The 12,764-nt window shown below is 35.0% G+C and overlaps 1 protein-coding gene across 10 annotated transcripts; it reads right to left on the reverse strand.

Annotated features, from left to right (window-relative positions):
• Positions 1 to 2,608: 2,608 nt before the first annotated feature.
• Positions 2,609 to 11,493, reverse strand: LOC140841323 (uncharacterized). Of its 10 annotated transcripts, XM_073208638.1 has the most exons (15): positions 11,414 to 11,483; positions 10,130 to 10,199; positions 9,355 to 9,451; positions 9,113 to 9,269; positions 6,025 to 6,398; positions 5,560 to 5,769; positions 5,340 to 5,433; positions 4,662 to 5,262; positions 4,319 to 4,575; positions 3,952 to 4,217; positions 3,640 to 3,816; positions 3,466 to 3,573; positions 3,315 to 3,378; positions 3,121 to 3,219; positions 2,609 to 2,856 (listed from the first exon to the last, which is right to left on the reverse strand). In XM_073208638.1, exons 8-15 carry the CDS (start codon positions 4,681 to 4,683, stop codon positions 2,758 to 2,760), a joined length of 1,092 nt encoding a protein of 363 aa, XP_073064739.1. In that variant the 5' UTR covers positions 4,684 to 5,262; positions 5,340 to 5,433; positions 5,560 to 5,769; positions 6,025 to 6,398; positions 9,113 to 9,269; positions 9,355 to 9,451; positions 10,130 to 10,199; positions 11,414 to 11,483; the 3' UTR covers positions 2,609 to 2,757. The 10 variants fall into 10 exon arrangements, with proteins under 10 accessions (XP_073064739.1, XP_073064738.1, XP_073064736.1 ...); XM_073208637.1 differs by having other exon boundaries at positions 9,113 to 9,451; XM_073208635.1 differs by having other exon boundaries at positions 9,113 to 10,199; positions 11,414 to 11,493.
• Positions 11,494 to 12,764: the final 1,271 nt, after the last annotated feature.

A 12,764-nucleotide genomic window follows, 5' to 3' on the forward strand; every position in this document is an offset into this window, starting at 1 on the left:
AAAGTTGCATATCATGCCTTGAAAACTCAAAAAGTAGTATCCCAACCTTTCACCTCCCATGCATGCATATTATATGGTTTTTAACAAATTAAAAACCATGGACTAAATTTAATTATCTCAAACATATTTGAGACTAATTAAACATTACTTGAATTTACCCACGTCCCACTAGTTAAATAATTAATTTAAATTAAGCTCTACAAGACTCAATATAATTTAATTAATTCAACACTTGAATTAATTTAATTATTTGGACTCTACTAGGTCCACAGTCCACTAGTGCTTAATTAATTCAACACTTGAATTAATTTAATTTAGTCCATAATAATGTTTATGAAAATCACAATTTTCAAATACATTATTCACTTGGCCAAATTTTAATTTAGGAACACTTCCATAAATTAAAATTTACATTTCTCTCATAGAAGTCATACTTCTATTTTTTCTTCACGCTTATAAACTCATTTATAAGCCGTTCAACACATTGAACTAATTTCTCCTTTATAGAAGTCATACTTCTAATTTTCCTTACGCTTATAAACTCCTTTATAAGCCGTTCAACACATTGAACTATTTTACTTCTCAACGGGATCTAGAAAGCTAGTACTTGTGTGGCCCTCAATAGTTCACTGATACAACTAGCCGTGGGTTCACATCTCCATGTGATTCGGACTAAACATGTCCTTATTCGAGCATACCCCAATTGCTCCATTCTTACTTATCAACCCCTTGGTAACAAGAACGTCAGAACTCAAGTCTGATAGTACCCAACCAATCATGTTAAACGACTAGCAGCATCGCTTACATGATTCCCTAGGTATCAAATGATAGTGCCTGCAAGAACCATTCAGTTATGGTTAGCATACAGTACGGTCCCTTCAACTCATATATCCTGACCGATTCGACAACCATTGGTTTATCGAGAGTTGTCAATGAATCGATACTATGTGTCATGTCGTAGTTGCATAGATGGTGTAATCTAGTGTAATCTATGAAACCCCTTTCATAATTACAATCATACTCTGGCCAGAGATTTCAACCTACATACACATGATAACACATAGGATATCCATACCCGAAGGTAAGCGGTGAATCCCCGACTACAATGCATCGACTCCTATATGTTTCGACATGACACCCAACCTTGCCACCTGATGACCCCATAAGAGTCGGTAAACAAGTCAAAGTGAAATGCTAGCACATAGAGTCTCAATGTTGTCCCGGGTCATAAGGACTAATGGTGTACAACCATAAACTAGGACGTTTCCACTCGATAAGTGAGAACCACTTGGAAAGTCCTTTAATGGAGGGTTGTTCAGTGCACTCTACCAGGAGCACCTATCTGCATGCTCGGACATCACAATGTCCCCTACCAATGAAACATGGTACTCACATCGCAGATACTAGTCTCTAACTCGAGCGGCCTATATCCTTCTTAGTGGCGGCTGAATCGACTAGGAACCGTTTAGAATATACAGTATTACAAATATGAGTTTCATGATACTCATCATATGATCATCTCATATTCTTTCTACTATTTGTATATTCAAGGGCTTTATCTATGCAACTAGCATGGGTATACAGATAAAGATGTGCCAAAATAATAATTTCAAATATTACTAAAATAAAGACTGCTTATACATAGAGTTTCATTGTGAACACTCGGCCAACACTCGGCTCGACGGACACCTACTCTAACAATCTCCCATTTGCACTAGAGCCAACTACCACTAGTAGAATTTCCTTGATTTAATTCGTATATTCAATGAAGTCATAGGTAGATAACTGCCGAAGTAGACGCACGTGAAGTAATAGGGTACCATTTTACTTCGCACTATCACCTCAGTCTTATCCAAAAAATTAGCGAAGTCTTTGACCGGTTCAATGAGAGAAAACCGGTCCGGAATTAGACCGGTGCCGAAGTAAAACAACGTCTTTTACTTCATCGACTTTGTAAAGTGCAGAAGTAATAGCTTATATATAATTGCATAGTTTATATCGAATGACGAAGTAAATGTGTTGTATAACTTCACATGTTTTGTATTTTGGTGAAGTAATTTATGCGAAAGACTTCGGTGTTATGGAACTATGATGAAGTAAATATATTCTATAACTTCACCATAATTTTTATTTGTTGAAGTATTTGATCTTTTGTTACTGCACAATTTACATTTAATGACGAAGTAGTAGGTTTAAAAGACTTCATTTCTTTGTATTGTAGTGAAGTAATTAATAGAGAACGACTTCACAATTATTGAGTTGTGGTGAAGTAAATTCTTTCTATAACTTCGACACAAATTTAATATGACGAGTTATTTTGTATTTTATTACTTCATCATTTAATTTATTGTCGAAGTAAATAATCATATTTTATTGCAACACAATTTTAATTTAACGAAGTAATTCTTGATATCTACCACAATAATTTAATAAAGTATTGAAGTAAAAACATAATTTTCACTTTATCGAAATAATTTAATTAATATACATTAATACCACTATATACACACATACACACATAACTTAAAATACATTCATTTGAATCATAAATTATCCATCTAAAAATAATGAAAATCCACAAATCCACAAGGATATATACCAATCCACAAATATATATATCCACAAATCCACAAATATAACCCAAAAATGTATCCAAAATTACGTATAACCCAAAAATATATCAGCAAGTATATCCACAAAACCAAAAGTATATATCCACAAGTATGTTCTAAAATGCACAATGATGCACGTGATCTATTAAGCACCTACATAAGAGTAGACGAATTTGCTCCATTCACTTCTGACTTCATCATATTGAGATTGGTTGAAATATTGATTCTTGATTGATCCTGCAAACTGAAATGTAAAAAGTACAAGATGCATTAGATTAATAAGAACATTCATAAAAAAAAATGACAATATCCAAATGAGAAACAAATTATCATAAAATGCATATTACCATAAGCATATATATCCCAATGGAAACAAATTATCTCAACCATTAATTCTAATAGCACAAATTCCATAATTAATAATTATATAGATTTCATGTGCGCATATCTCAATGGCAACAACTTATCTCGATAATAAACCAAAGCATATCATAAAGAAAGAACTTACCATCTTCTCCAATTGTGGATTTTCAGATTCAACTATCTCTTTCATGTACCTCAACACACAATATCCACATTCAACAGAACCACGTTGTTTTAGATTACCCTATATATAATGAAATGGAAAATTTAATGCAACAATCACAATCCAAATAATAAGAACTATTCATTCATGTCTTCATACATAGGCACAATTCATACCGTCAATTGTTTAAAACACGGCTTTTGAGAAATACCCTTCGAGGCATTGTACATTCTGACACCACTACATTTTAAAAAGAAAAAAATTATCTTTTTTTTTTTTCATATTTATAATTGAATGCATTCAAAATCAACATAATCTACTACTTACTTGGTCACTATAGTTTTCCATGCATCGTCTCGGTTTTTGTTAGCCGTAGAATCCAATATATATATCATATTTTTATCTTCATTGATGACAGCCAAGATCCAATGGTACCTGCAAAAATGAAAATATAGCATTGACTAGTATGTAGTAGAAATCAATAAATAACTAAAATCTTACCCAGTGTTGTATGGGATAAGGCAGATGCTGTCTCTACACACTGCTTCCAACTGGTCAGCAATATGTTGTGATAAGTCACGACCATCTTTGCCAATTGGGCATGTAGGTATGCTTCCGGGATCCACAAATGAAATATAATCAGCCCTGTCTTCATTTCTCAAATATTTGTAGAGGTGACTGCACTCAAATATTACATAACTTTGTTATAAATGTTTCAAAGTACGGACAAGTTCCACATAAAATATTAAATTAAATATGCAGAAAATATTAAATTAAATATGCAGAAAACACAGTAAGTTAGACATAACATACCCCATGTAAACCAAAATTTGTCTGGCGCCTATCTCTCTCATCTCCATAAAGCGTAAGATATCTTCTCTTAGCAACCGTATGTTTTTAGGACGTCCAAACATAGCGCCCTCAAACTCTACGTATATGGTATCCGATTCATTCATCAATCTTATAGCATGCGAGTAGATATACTTGCATGCCATGGGTAATTCTTTTACAATATCCTTGAACTTGTCGAGCTGACCGGGAACATCCGAAAGAGCAAATAGTTGAGGTTTCCCCTTCTTCTACAATTTAGAATATTCATACAAGTATTCTAAATTAAACCATTGTGCAAGTAACATATTCGACAATTGAAAACAAAAATTCAAGAGAAAACTTGAAGTACCTGCGTCGTTGGAAAAATTATCAACTCTTTAGGCCAACCAACAATGGCTCCAACTGCATCTTTGACGACTCTTGGTCCAGATTTAATTGGGATTGGAAGTTCTGCTTCTTCATCTAAGACAACATCAATAGATACCTTGAAGTTTTGTTCCCCAAGTGGAACATGGTGAATCATGATATTTGGACCTCCTTCTGATATTATTGTGCCATACGCCACCACGTTTTCACGTTGTTTTACAGTCAAGTGGCATTTTTTTCCTTTTTAAGAACAATAAGATATTATATATATAAATATATGATTGTGAAAAAAAAATAATTTGACTTGAAATCAAGAAATATAGAACCTTCATATTTGAAGTTTCGCATTTATAAACTTCTTCCACATCATCTGACAGTTTTGGTTCTTTCATGTCTGAGCACTTGTTTGATGTTGCAGTCTCGGAAGTTCGATCATTGATGATGGGCATAACTCTAGCAAGTTCAGCCTTCAATTTCTCCAATTCTGCCTTTAAACTCTTAGTCTCTTCCAATTGTTCTTTGAAGTTTTCGACCATAGCTTTTGGGACTGATTCCCTCTTCTTTCTTGGAGTTTTAAAGAAGACTTGAGGCTTTACAAACCCTCCCACACCTCGAACCCTCCCATAGTGTTCTTGGCTTCCTAGGACAGTGGTTAGGACATCATTCATTCCAGAAGATTTGAACTCTCCTTTGAGTTTTTTTTCCAACAAGTCATCCTACAATTAGAGACATAACAAATCAATCCAAAAACCACAGTTTTATTTATCTAGGCAATATGTTGATTGATTAAAACCAAACATTTACAATTTTTTCGGCAACTTCTGATGTCTCCACATTTGTTATGTTGCCAGATTTGTCTTCCCGAGCTTTACGCCAAAGCACCGATCTATCAACTTCTTCATCTTCAGCAATTATGTTTTTCTCTCTCTACAATTCCAAAAATAATCAGTTTAAGAACATGAAGAGCTTTATGAAAATGATAAACAGAATGCTCTATAGCTTACCAGTTCAGCCTCCAAGCCGATGTAACCCTTGCGAGACATTCTGTGGTGATATTTACAATTCATAGTCCGTTTTTTTTTGTTTTTCGTGAGTAACCTACATCATTGTGTTCTTCAGTTAAGTATGGAAATTATTAATTGTTAAAGAAAACATGAAAATTCTTAAAGTACCTCCCATGATGAATCTAGTCTCTTAAAGAAAAAATGAAAAATCTTAAAGTACCTCCCACGATGGATCTAGTCTCGCATCCACAAATGCTTTCCAATCTGCTATTGGGAACTGATACTGACTTGGTGGAGAAATCAACTTTTCAGGATTTTTTCTATTCGGCCAAACAAATCTGCTAGTCAATTTGTTTTTGAAATCTCGCCACTTTTGTGCTGCTGAACTCATCACAGCAGACTCACTTTGTGGCGCTAGTTCGAAGACATTCTGCAACAAAAATATTAGTTGGTACTATTTCATATCGTATATACATACATGTTCAAATTAAAATACATACATGTTCAAATTAATATGTACATATCAGCGTATTACTCTAATCAACCAAGTTCATCAAAATAGCATGAAGTACAGTAAAAAAATATTGATCAAGGTAGAGAATTCTGAAATGACAAATTATTGTATATGTAATCAATCCTTGATTAAAAAATTCAAATGAACACCAAAATTTAATCATGTACTTACCGATATCTGTTCCCACACTTTTTGTTTTATGTTTTCAGGAACATCAGGCCAGGACTTTATATTGATTGGCACCATGGATCTAGCAACAGAGCCAATGTATGATTGTAAAGCCCTTCCATTTGCATTGTATGTTGGCCTCCCCATGTCATCATAATCAATCTTCGTTTTTTTTCCCCATCTTGCAGCTGCAGTTAGTTTAACCATCAATGTAGGTCCTCTCTTGTTCTTCTGCACATCTACAAGACGTTCTTGTTCATCAGTAAGTCCATGCAGCTCCGCATCAGTAACTCCAAGCAAATTATCATCATTTAATTCTTGTAGCTCCTTAAATTCAGTTTTTTTCTCCTCTTTTTTGCGACCCATTATGTTCTCCGCTGCATAAGAACATGAATTAAACCAATATTAAAATCTACACAATAACATGGATAATTAAAATATCACAAACATAACATAAACACATAATAAAAATAACAAAAATATAAAAATGACATAAATAATAATAATAAGACTGATAAAAAATGATACAAGTGCATAACATAATTTTTTAAAGTAGATAACATGTCTTTTCTTGTCCCTAAATAAACATGACATAAAAGTAAAAATCATCATTTTTTCTTGTTCATTTCCCAGACACCCTCGTTTTCTGATCTAAAGTATCTTTCATGAAAGGGAATACAATGAGTATCAACATCATCAATTGGTCGAGACACAGGAATACTAGTCCAAGCATCATCTTCTCCCTCATAACATCTATTTGGCACTGGGAGCACAATTGACCATCCTTTTTTTAATGGGTCTTCAATGTAAAAGACTTGATTGACTTGACTTGCAAGGACAAATTCATCATTCTTGTGCCCTCGTTTGTTCATATTGACCAAGGTGAAGCCACATTCATCATTGTTGATTACTCCTTTGTCGTTTGAAACCCACGCACACCTGAAAAGAGAAACTTGGAATTGATGATAGTCTAATTCCCATATTTCTTCAATCATTCCATAGAAAGACACATCAGCGATTAGAGGATTCTTATCTTTGGCACTACAGACAAGCATGGTGCTGGCAACAAGAGAAACCCCACTGTTTTGGCAAACTCTCTCATCATCCCGCGCCTTTGTTTGGTATAAATTACCATTTATCACATAACTACTATACTTAATGACGTGCGAACGTGGTCCATGAGCCAGCCATGTCAATGTCGATGTTATTCCACCATTGCATCTGTCTATTTCACCAGCAACCTGACATCTATTCAATTTGAATATGGTGATAAAAATAGCAGTTACAACTTGTTCAGCGCAAAATGCATGAAAAATATTTTTGCATCTACCTAACCTTTGCACGAAACCAGTCAATGAACCTCTTGTTGTGAGCATCTTGTATCCACCTTTCGTCTGTGTTTTTTTTCGGAAACATTGACTTCAAGAAGGTTTTATGTTCACTATGGAAATATTTATATATAAATTTGTGTCAGACAGTAGATATTGATAATAACAATGTGCAAAATAATAAATTAATGCAGTACACTTACATTATGTAGGGAGATACTTCTTCCGTATTTTCCAGCACAGTCAAATGTGCTTGTTGTAGATCAACTTGTTGCACTATAATTGGTGATTTGCATGCTAAGAATCCAGGAACGTTTGTTTCGGGGTCTCGATTTGATTGAGGGACCCCAACAGGATCAAGATCATTGAGGTATTCCGAACAAAACTCAATTGCTTCTTCCGCTGAATATCTCTGAACAATGCAACCTTCAGGATGTTTTCGACTGCCTACATAACTCTTAAGCACTTTCATGTATCTTTCAAACGGATACATATACCGGAAATAAACTGGTCCACATAATCGGACTTCTCGAACAAGATGGACTGTTAAATGAAGCATGACATCGAAGAAAGAAGGAGGAAAATACTGCTCCAATAAGCATAGCGTAACAACCAAATCAAATTGCAGCTTATCTAACTTGGCTACATCTATAACCTTGCAACAAATATCCTTGAAGAAGAAGCATAATCTTATGATGGCATATCTAAAATGTTTTGGTAGTGCATCACGGATGAGTATTGGTAGGAAATGCTGCATTAAGACATGACAATCATGAGATTTGAAGCCTGTCAACTTTAGCTCAGACATGCACACAAGATTCTTCATGTTCGACGAGAAACCTTCAGGAACTTTTATATCCATTAACGACTGACAAACTTGTAACTTTTCTTTTTTTGTGAATGAACATGTGGCAGGAGGAAGATATGTTTTTTTTTCACCAAATTTAGGGGCCAATTCAGGCCTAACTCCCATTTGAACCATGTCCAAACTAGCTGCCACATTGTCCTTGGTTTTTCCTTTAACATTCATCAAAGTATTAATGAGGGATTCGAAGACATTTTTCTCAATGTGCATCACATCGAGACAATGCCTAACGTGCAAGTGTTTCCAATAAGGAAGATTGAAAAAAACTGACTTCTTCTTCCAACATTTTCTGAAATCGGTTGCTCTGAAATCTTTTTCTTCTGTACTGTCTTCCACATTATTCTCCTTTGCATTCATTTTCCTTTTACCTTTCACACTAATCTTCTTTCCAAACTCACACCTTATGCCTGAAAGCTTGTCAAACAAGGTAACTCAAGATAATGGTGTAGGTGCTTCTCCATGTTCTTCCATGCCATTGAACTCCTTGTTTTGCCTCCGATAGGGATGAAATCGTGGTAGGAATCGTCTATGACCAACAAATGACATTTTCTTCTCATTTTCCAAATACTTTGCATAAGTATCTTCTCCGCATACTGGACATGCATAATAACCATGTGTAGTACATCCACTAAGGTTACCGTAGGCAGGAAAGTCATTGATGGTCCATAATAAGACTGCTTTAAGAGTGAAAAATTGTCTTCGATAAGCATCATAGACACCATCAACGCCTTCCCACAATCGTTGCAAATCTTCGATTAACACCTCTAGATAGACATCTATATCGTTTCCTGGCTGTTTAGGCCCTGAGATGAGCATGGTTAGCATGATGAATTTCCTCTTCATACACATATTTGGAGGCAAATTATAGGTGGCCAACATGATTGGCCAGCAGCTGTACCGACTACTAAGGTTGCTATAAGGATTAATGCCATCAGCCGCAAGTGCTAAGCGAAGATTTATTGGCTCACTTTCGAAGTCGGGCCACATATGATCCACCAACTTACAAGATGGTGAATCAGATGGATGACGTAACTGACCAGCAACTCCTGTGGTTTCTGCATGCCATGTTAAATTTTTTGAGGTCTTTAAAGATTTAAACATACGCTTAAATCTTGGTATGGGAGGGAAATACCACACCACCTTAGCAGGAACACCTTTTTTCTCAACGTTCTTCTTGGTTAGCTTCCACCTCGGCAATCCACATTTAGGGCAACTTACACAGTCTTTATATTGCTTCCTATAAAGGATGCAATCATTGGAACAAGCATGAATCTTTTCATAAGTCAACGCCAAACAGCTCAATGTCTTTTTTACATCATACATTTTGGATGGAAGATTGTGATTATCTGGCAGCATATCCCCAAAATCCATTAGTATATCTGAAAATAGAGCATCACTCATCCCATGCCTTGCTTTGGTATTGTACAGTTTCACAAGTGCACTAAACTTTGTGTAACGTTTACATCCATTGTACAACGGTTTTTGTGCTTCCTCCAAAAATTTCATAAACGCTTCTGGATTTTATGTATAATTATCATATGCTGCCTCACACATATTAGCTGTTTCAAAGTCGTCATGATAATTATCAATTGGCTCTTGGTTGGTACTCAAATTTACTCTATCATTTCCAGCAGACTCACCATGCCAAATCCAATTCACATAATTTTGACTAAAACCATGGAAATAAAGATGCTCTCGAATGAACTTAACCGGTCCTTTTTTAAGATTTATACATTTGCAACAAGGACAATGAATTAAATTGGGTCGATATGGGGATACTGTAAACAATCTTTAATGAACTGTTCAACACCCTCCTCATATTGTCTGGACCTTCTATCCGAGTGAATCCAGGATTTATCCATTTCAATATAGCAAAATCCCAAAAAATTTAACGATAAATTTTTGTATTATTTACCGCTAGATGAAGGTTTTCTTCAAACTGCTTCAAGGACTCTAACTTTCTTCAATGTGGATTTGATCAAAACCTGAAAATATTACAATATCAAAATTGAATTTTTTCAAATGTCTAATGACACCTCCCAAACAGAAACCAAAGGAAATGGATAACACATCCATGGAAGCATATATATGATAAGATATATACATGCCTTTGCAATATCAACATTATATGCAGAGGAAATGAAAACTTATAACTCCAAGAGCTGAAGTATCTTAAGAGGGAGGAAAAAAGAGGACTAGCAGAACCTTGAAGACAAAGCTCAACGGTGTAGACCCTAAACAGTTACACTGTAGCTCTTAGTTCTTCAGTAGATAATCTTTACTTTTATAAAAAAAGCGGGCCTAGGAAGAGATCTGCAGTAAAGTTGGTCTAAAATTCTACGGCTTGATCTCATATGACTTCTCACTGGACAAAGGTTGCGTTCACCAAGTGAAAATCTATACTTTTGAAACGATAGTAACTTGTTTACAATTTTCAAATGGTTGCGATCTACCAACTATATATTTCAAGGGAACATAACAATAAGTTATCATGAAGTAGTCCTCCACTGAATATGAAGACGGACAAGTTTTTGGATTAATATGTAGGACTATGGTACGGCACTCATTGTGAAATTAGGTCATATATTACACAATTCTTCTTTCAATATTTAATTTGTTGCAGTTTTCATGTTACATTTTAGGTAATGTACTAAGAGTGATAAGTTCTTTTATGAACTCTTTCATGCAGATAGCCCTTGTACCAAATATCTATGTGGGAATCAAACATTCTTACATCTTTTGGTCATGTGATAGTAATTTCCAAGGCAGTTGTCTCTTTAACTCAATTTCAATACCCCTAAAATACACCGGATGGGCCTTCCACTTTCACTCTTCTAGAAATCACTTGACATGAGTGGTTGGTCCTAATTCCTAAGGAAGTTGATTTAACCCACCTATTAACTTGTCCAAACTCGTTTCAACAATTCCGAAGTTACACATCAACAAAAATTGGAACCCTTCAACATAGAGGCAACAATCTTCGACAAACCAGAAACAAAATTAATTGGAAGGAAGTTACAAAAATTAAACCAGCAACAAAAACGAAACCAGGCAACAATATCGAGAAACAAGAAGTTACACAAAAAAATGAAATCTTGAAACACCCAAAATCGAAGGCTGAGGTCGCGGGACACCCAAAATCAGCAACAATCATCGAGAAATTAGCATAAATCCGAAGCAAACCCCAAAAATGACATACCTGAAGGGCAGCCGCTGAAGTGAAGTGAAGTCGCCGGAGGCTGAAAGTGAAGGAATCGAAGTATATGTGAGCCGGCTGAAGCGAATTTTACGGTGGGTTATAACTCTAACCCACAGAGGCCGAATTATTCCAGCACAGAGACCGAATACATTGCTGCATCAGATGTAGCAAGGGAGGTTGTTTGGATAAGGAATTTCGTCTAAGAGTTGGACGTCATTCCTAATGGAGTTGCTCCTATCCCGGTGTTGTGTGACAACACGGGAGCTTTAGCTCAAGCAAAGGAGCCAAGGTCTCATCAGAAGTCCAAACATGTATTGAGAAAGTACCACATCCTCGGAGAGATTGTGGGAAAAAGGAGAAGTGTCGATTGACACAGTCGGCTCCGCAGACAATGTTGTTGATCCACTAGCTAAGCCTTTACCTGGACCATTATTCGAGATGCATCGCGAATCAATGGGTTTGAAGCATACGGGTACACTAGTAGAATTATTGGTTTTTACTTCGCCACGAGTTACTTCGGTGATTATTAATTATGAATTAGTATATACCAATCAACTTCGGTAATAACACACGCGAAGTGAAACATTATTTTTTACTTCACAATTTAAAAAACACGGGCTTCACTTCTAATTTTTTGTATTATTTTACTTCGACAGAGTAGTTTTGATGAAATAAAATGTTAAAAAAAAATTAAAATTTATATTTAGTGAAGTAAAAAAAACCATACTTAACTTGTAATTTTTCTTAATTACTTTGTAAAAGATGAACCGATAGTCAATTTTTAATCTCCTTAGATTTTTAAATTGTAGTGCCTAAAATCTGGAATAGCCACTAGACCACGAATTTAAAAAAATAAAATAAAATAATATTTTAAAGATTAAATTTAATTTGAAAGAGAGACAAAATCTCTAATTTTATTTACTGAATTAAATTTCATTTTTTAAATTTAATCTAGCAATTATAAAATTCTATTATATACACAGTTCAAAACCCACCGTATAACCCTTAAGCAGGGCTCCCACCGTATAATTGATAGCATATACATATAGTTCATATGAGTAGCAAAAACCGAACTTCGCTTACAACCAGGCCGAAGAACAAGGATTGAATCGTTTCTAAAATGTTTCTAAGCTGCAAATTCAGAAGATATTCCATCAATATGTATATTCCCCAATGTTCAATAATATTTCATATCTATTTCTACAACTTTCTCATCTATCCAATGAAACTACGAACAAAATACATACTTGGAATCAAATTATGTGTGGGTGATGAATCACGTCAATTTGGAAATACAATTCTTGAGTAGATTGGACTTGGTGAAAGTTGTAAACATGAAAGTTTTAGCTCT

The sequence above is a fragment of the Primulina eburnea genome, chromosome 9, assembly GCF_022965805.1.
Source record: "Primulina eburnea isolate SZY01 chromosome 9, ASM2296580v1, whole genome shotgun sequence".
Taxonomy (NCBI): domain Eukaryota; kingdom Viridiplantae; phylum Streptophyta; class Magnoliopsida; order Lamiales; family Gesneriaceae; genus Primulina; species Primulina eburnea.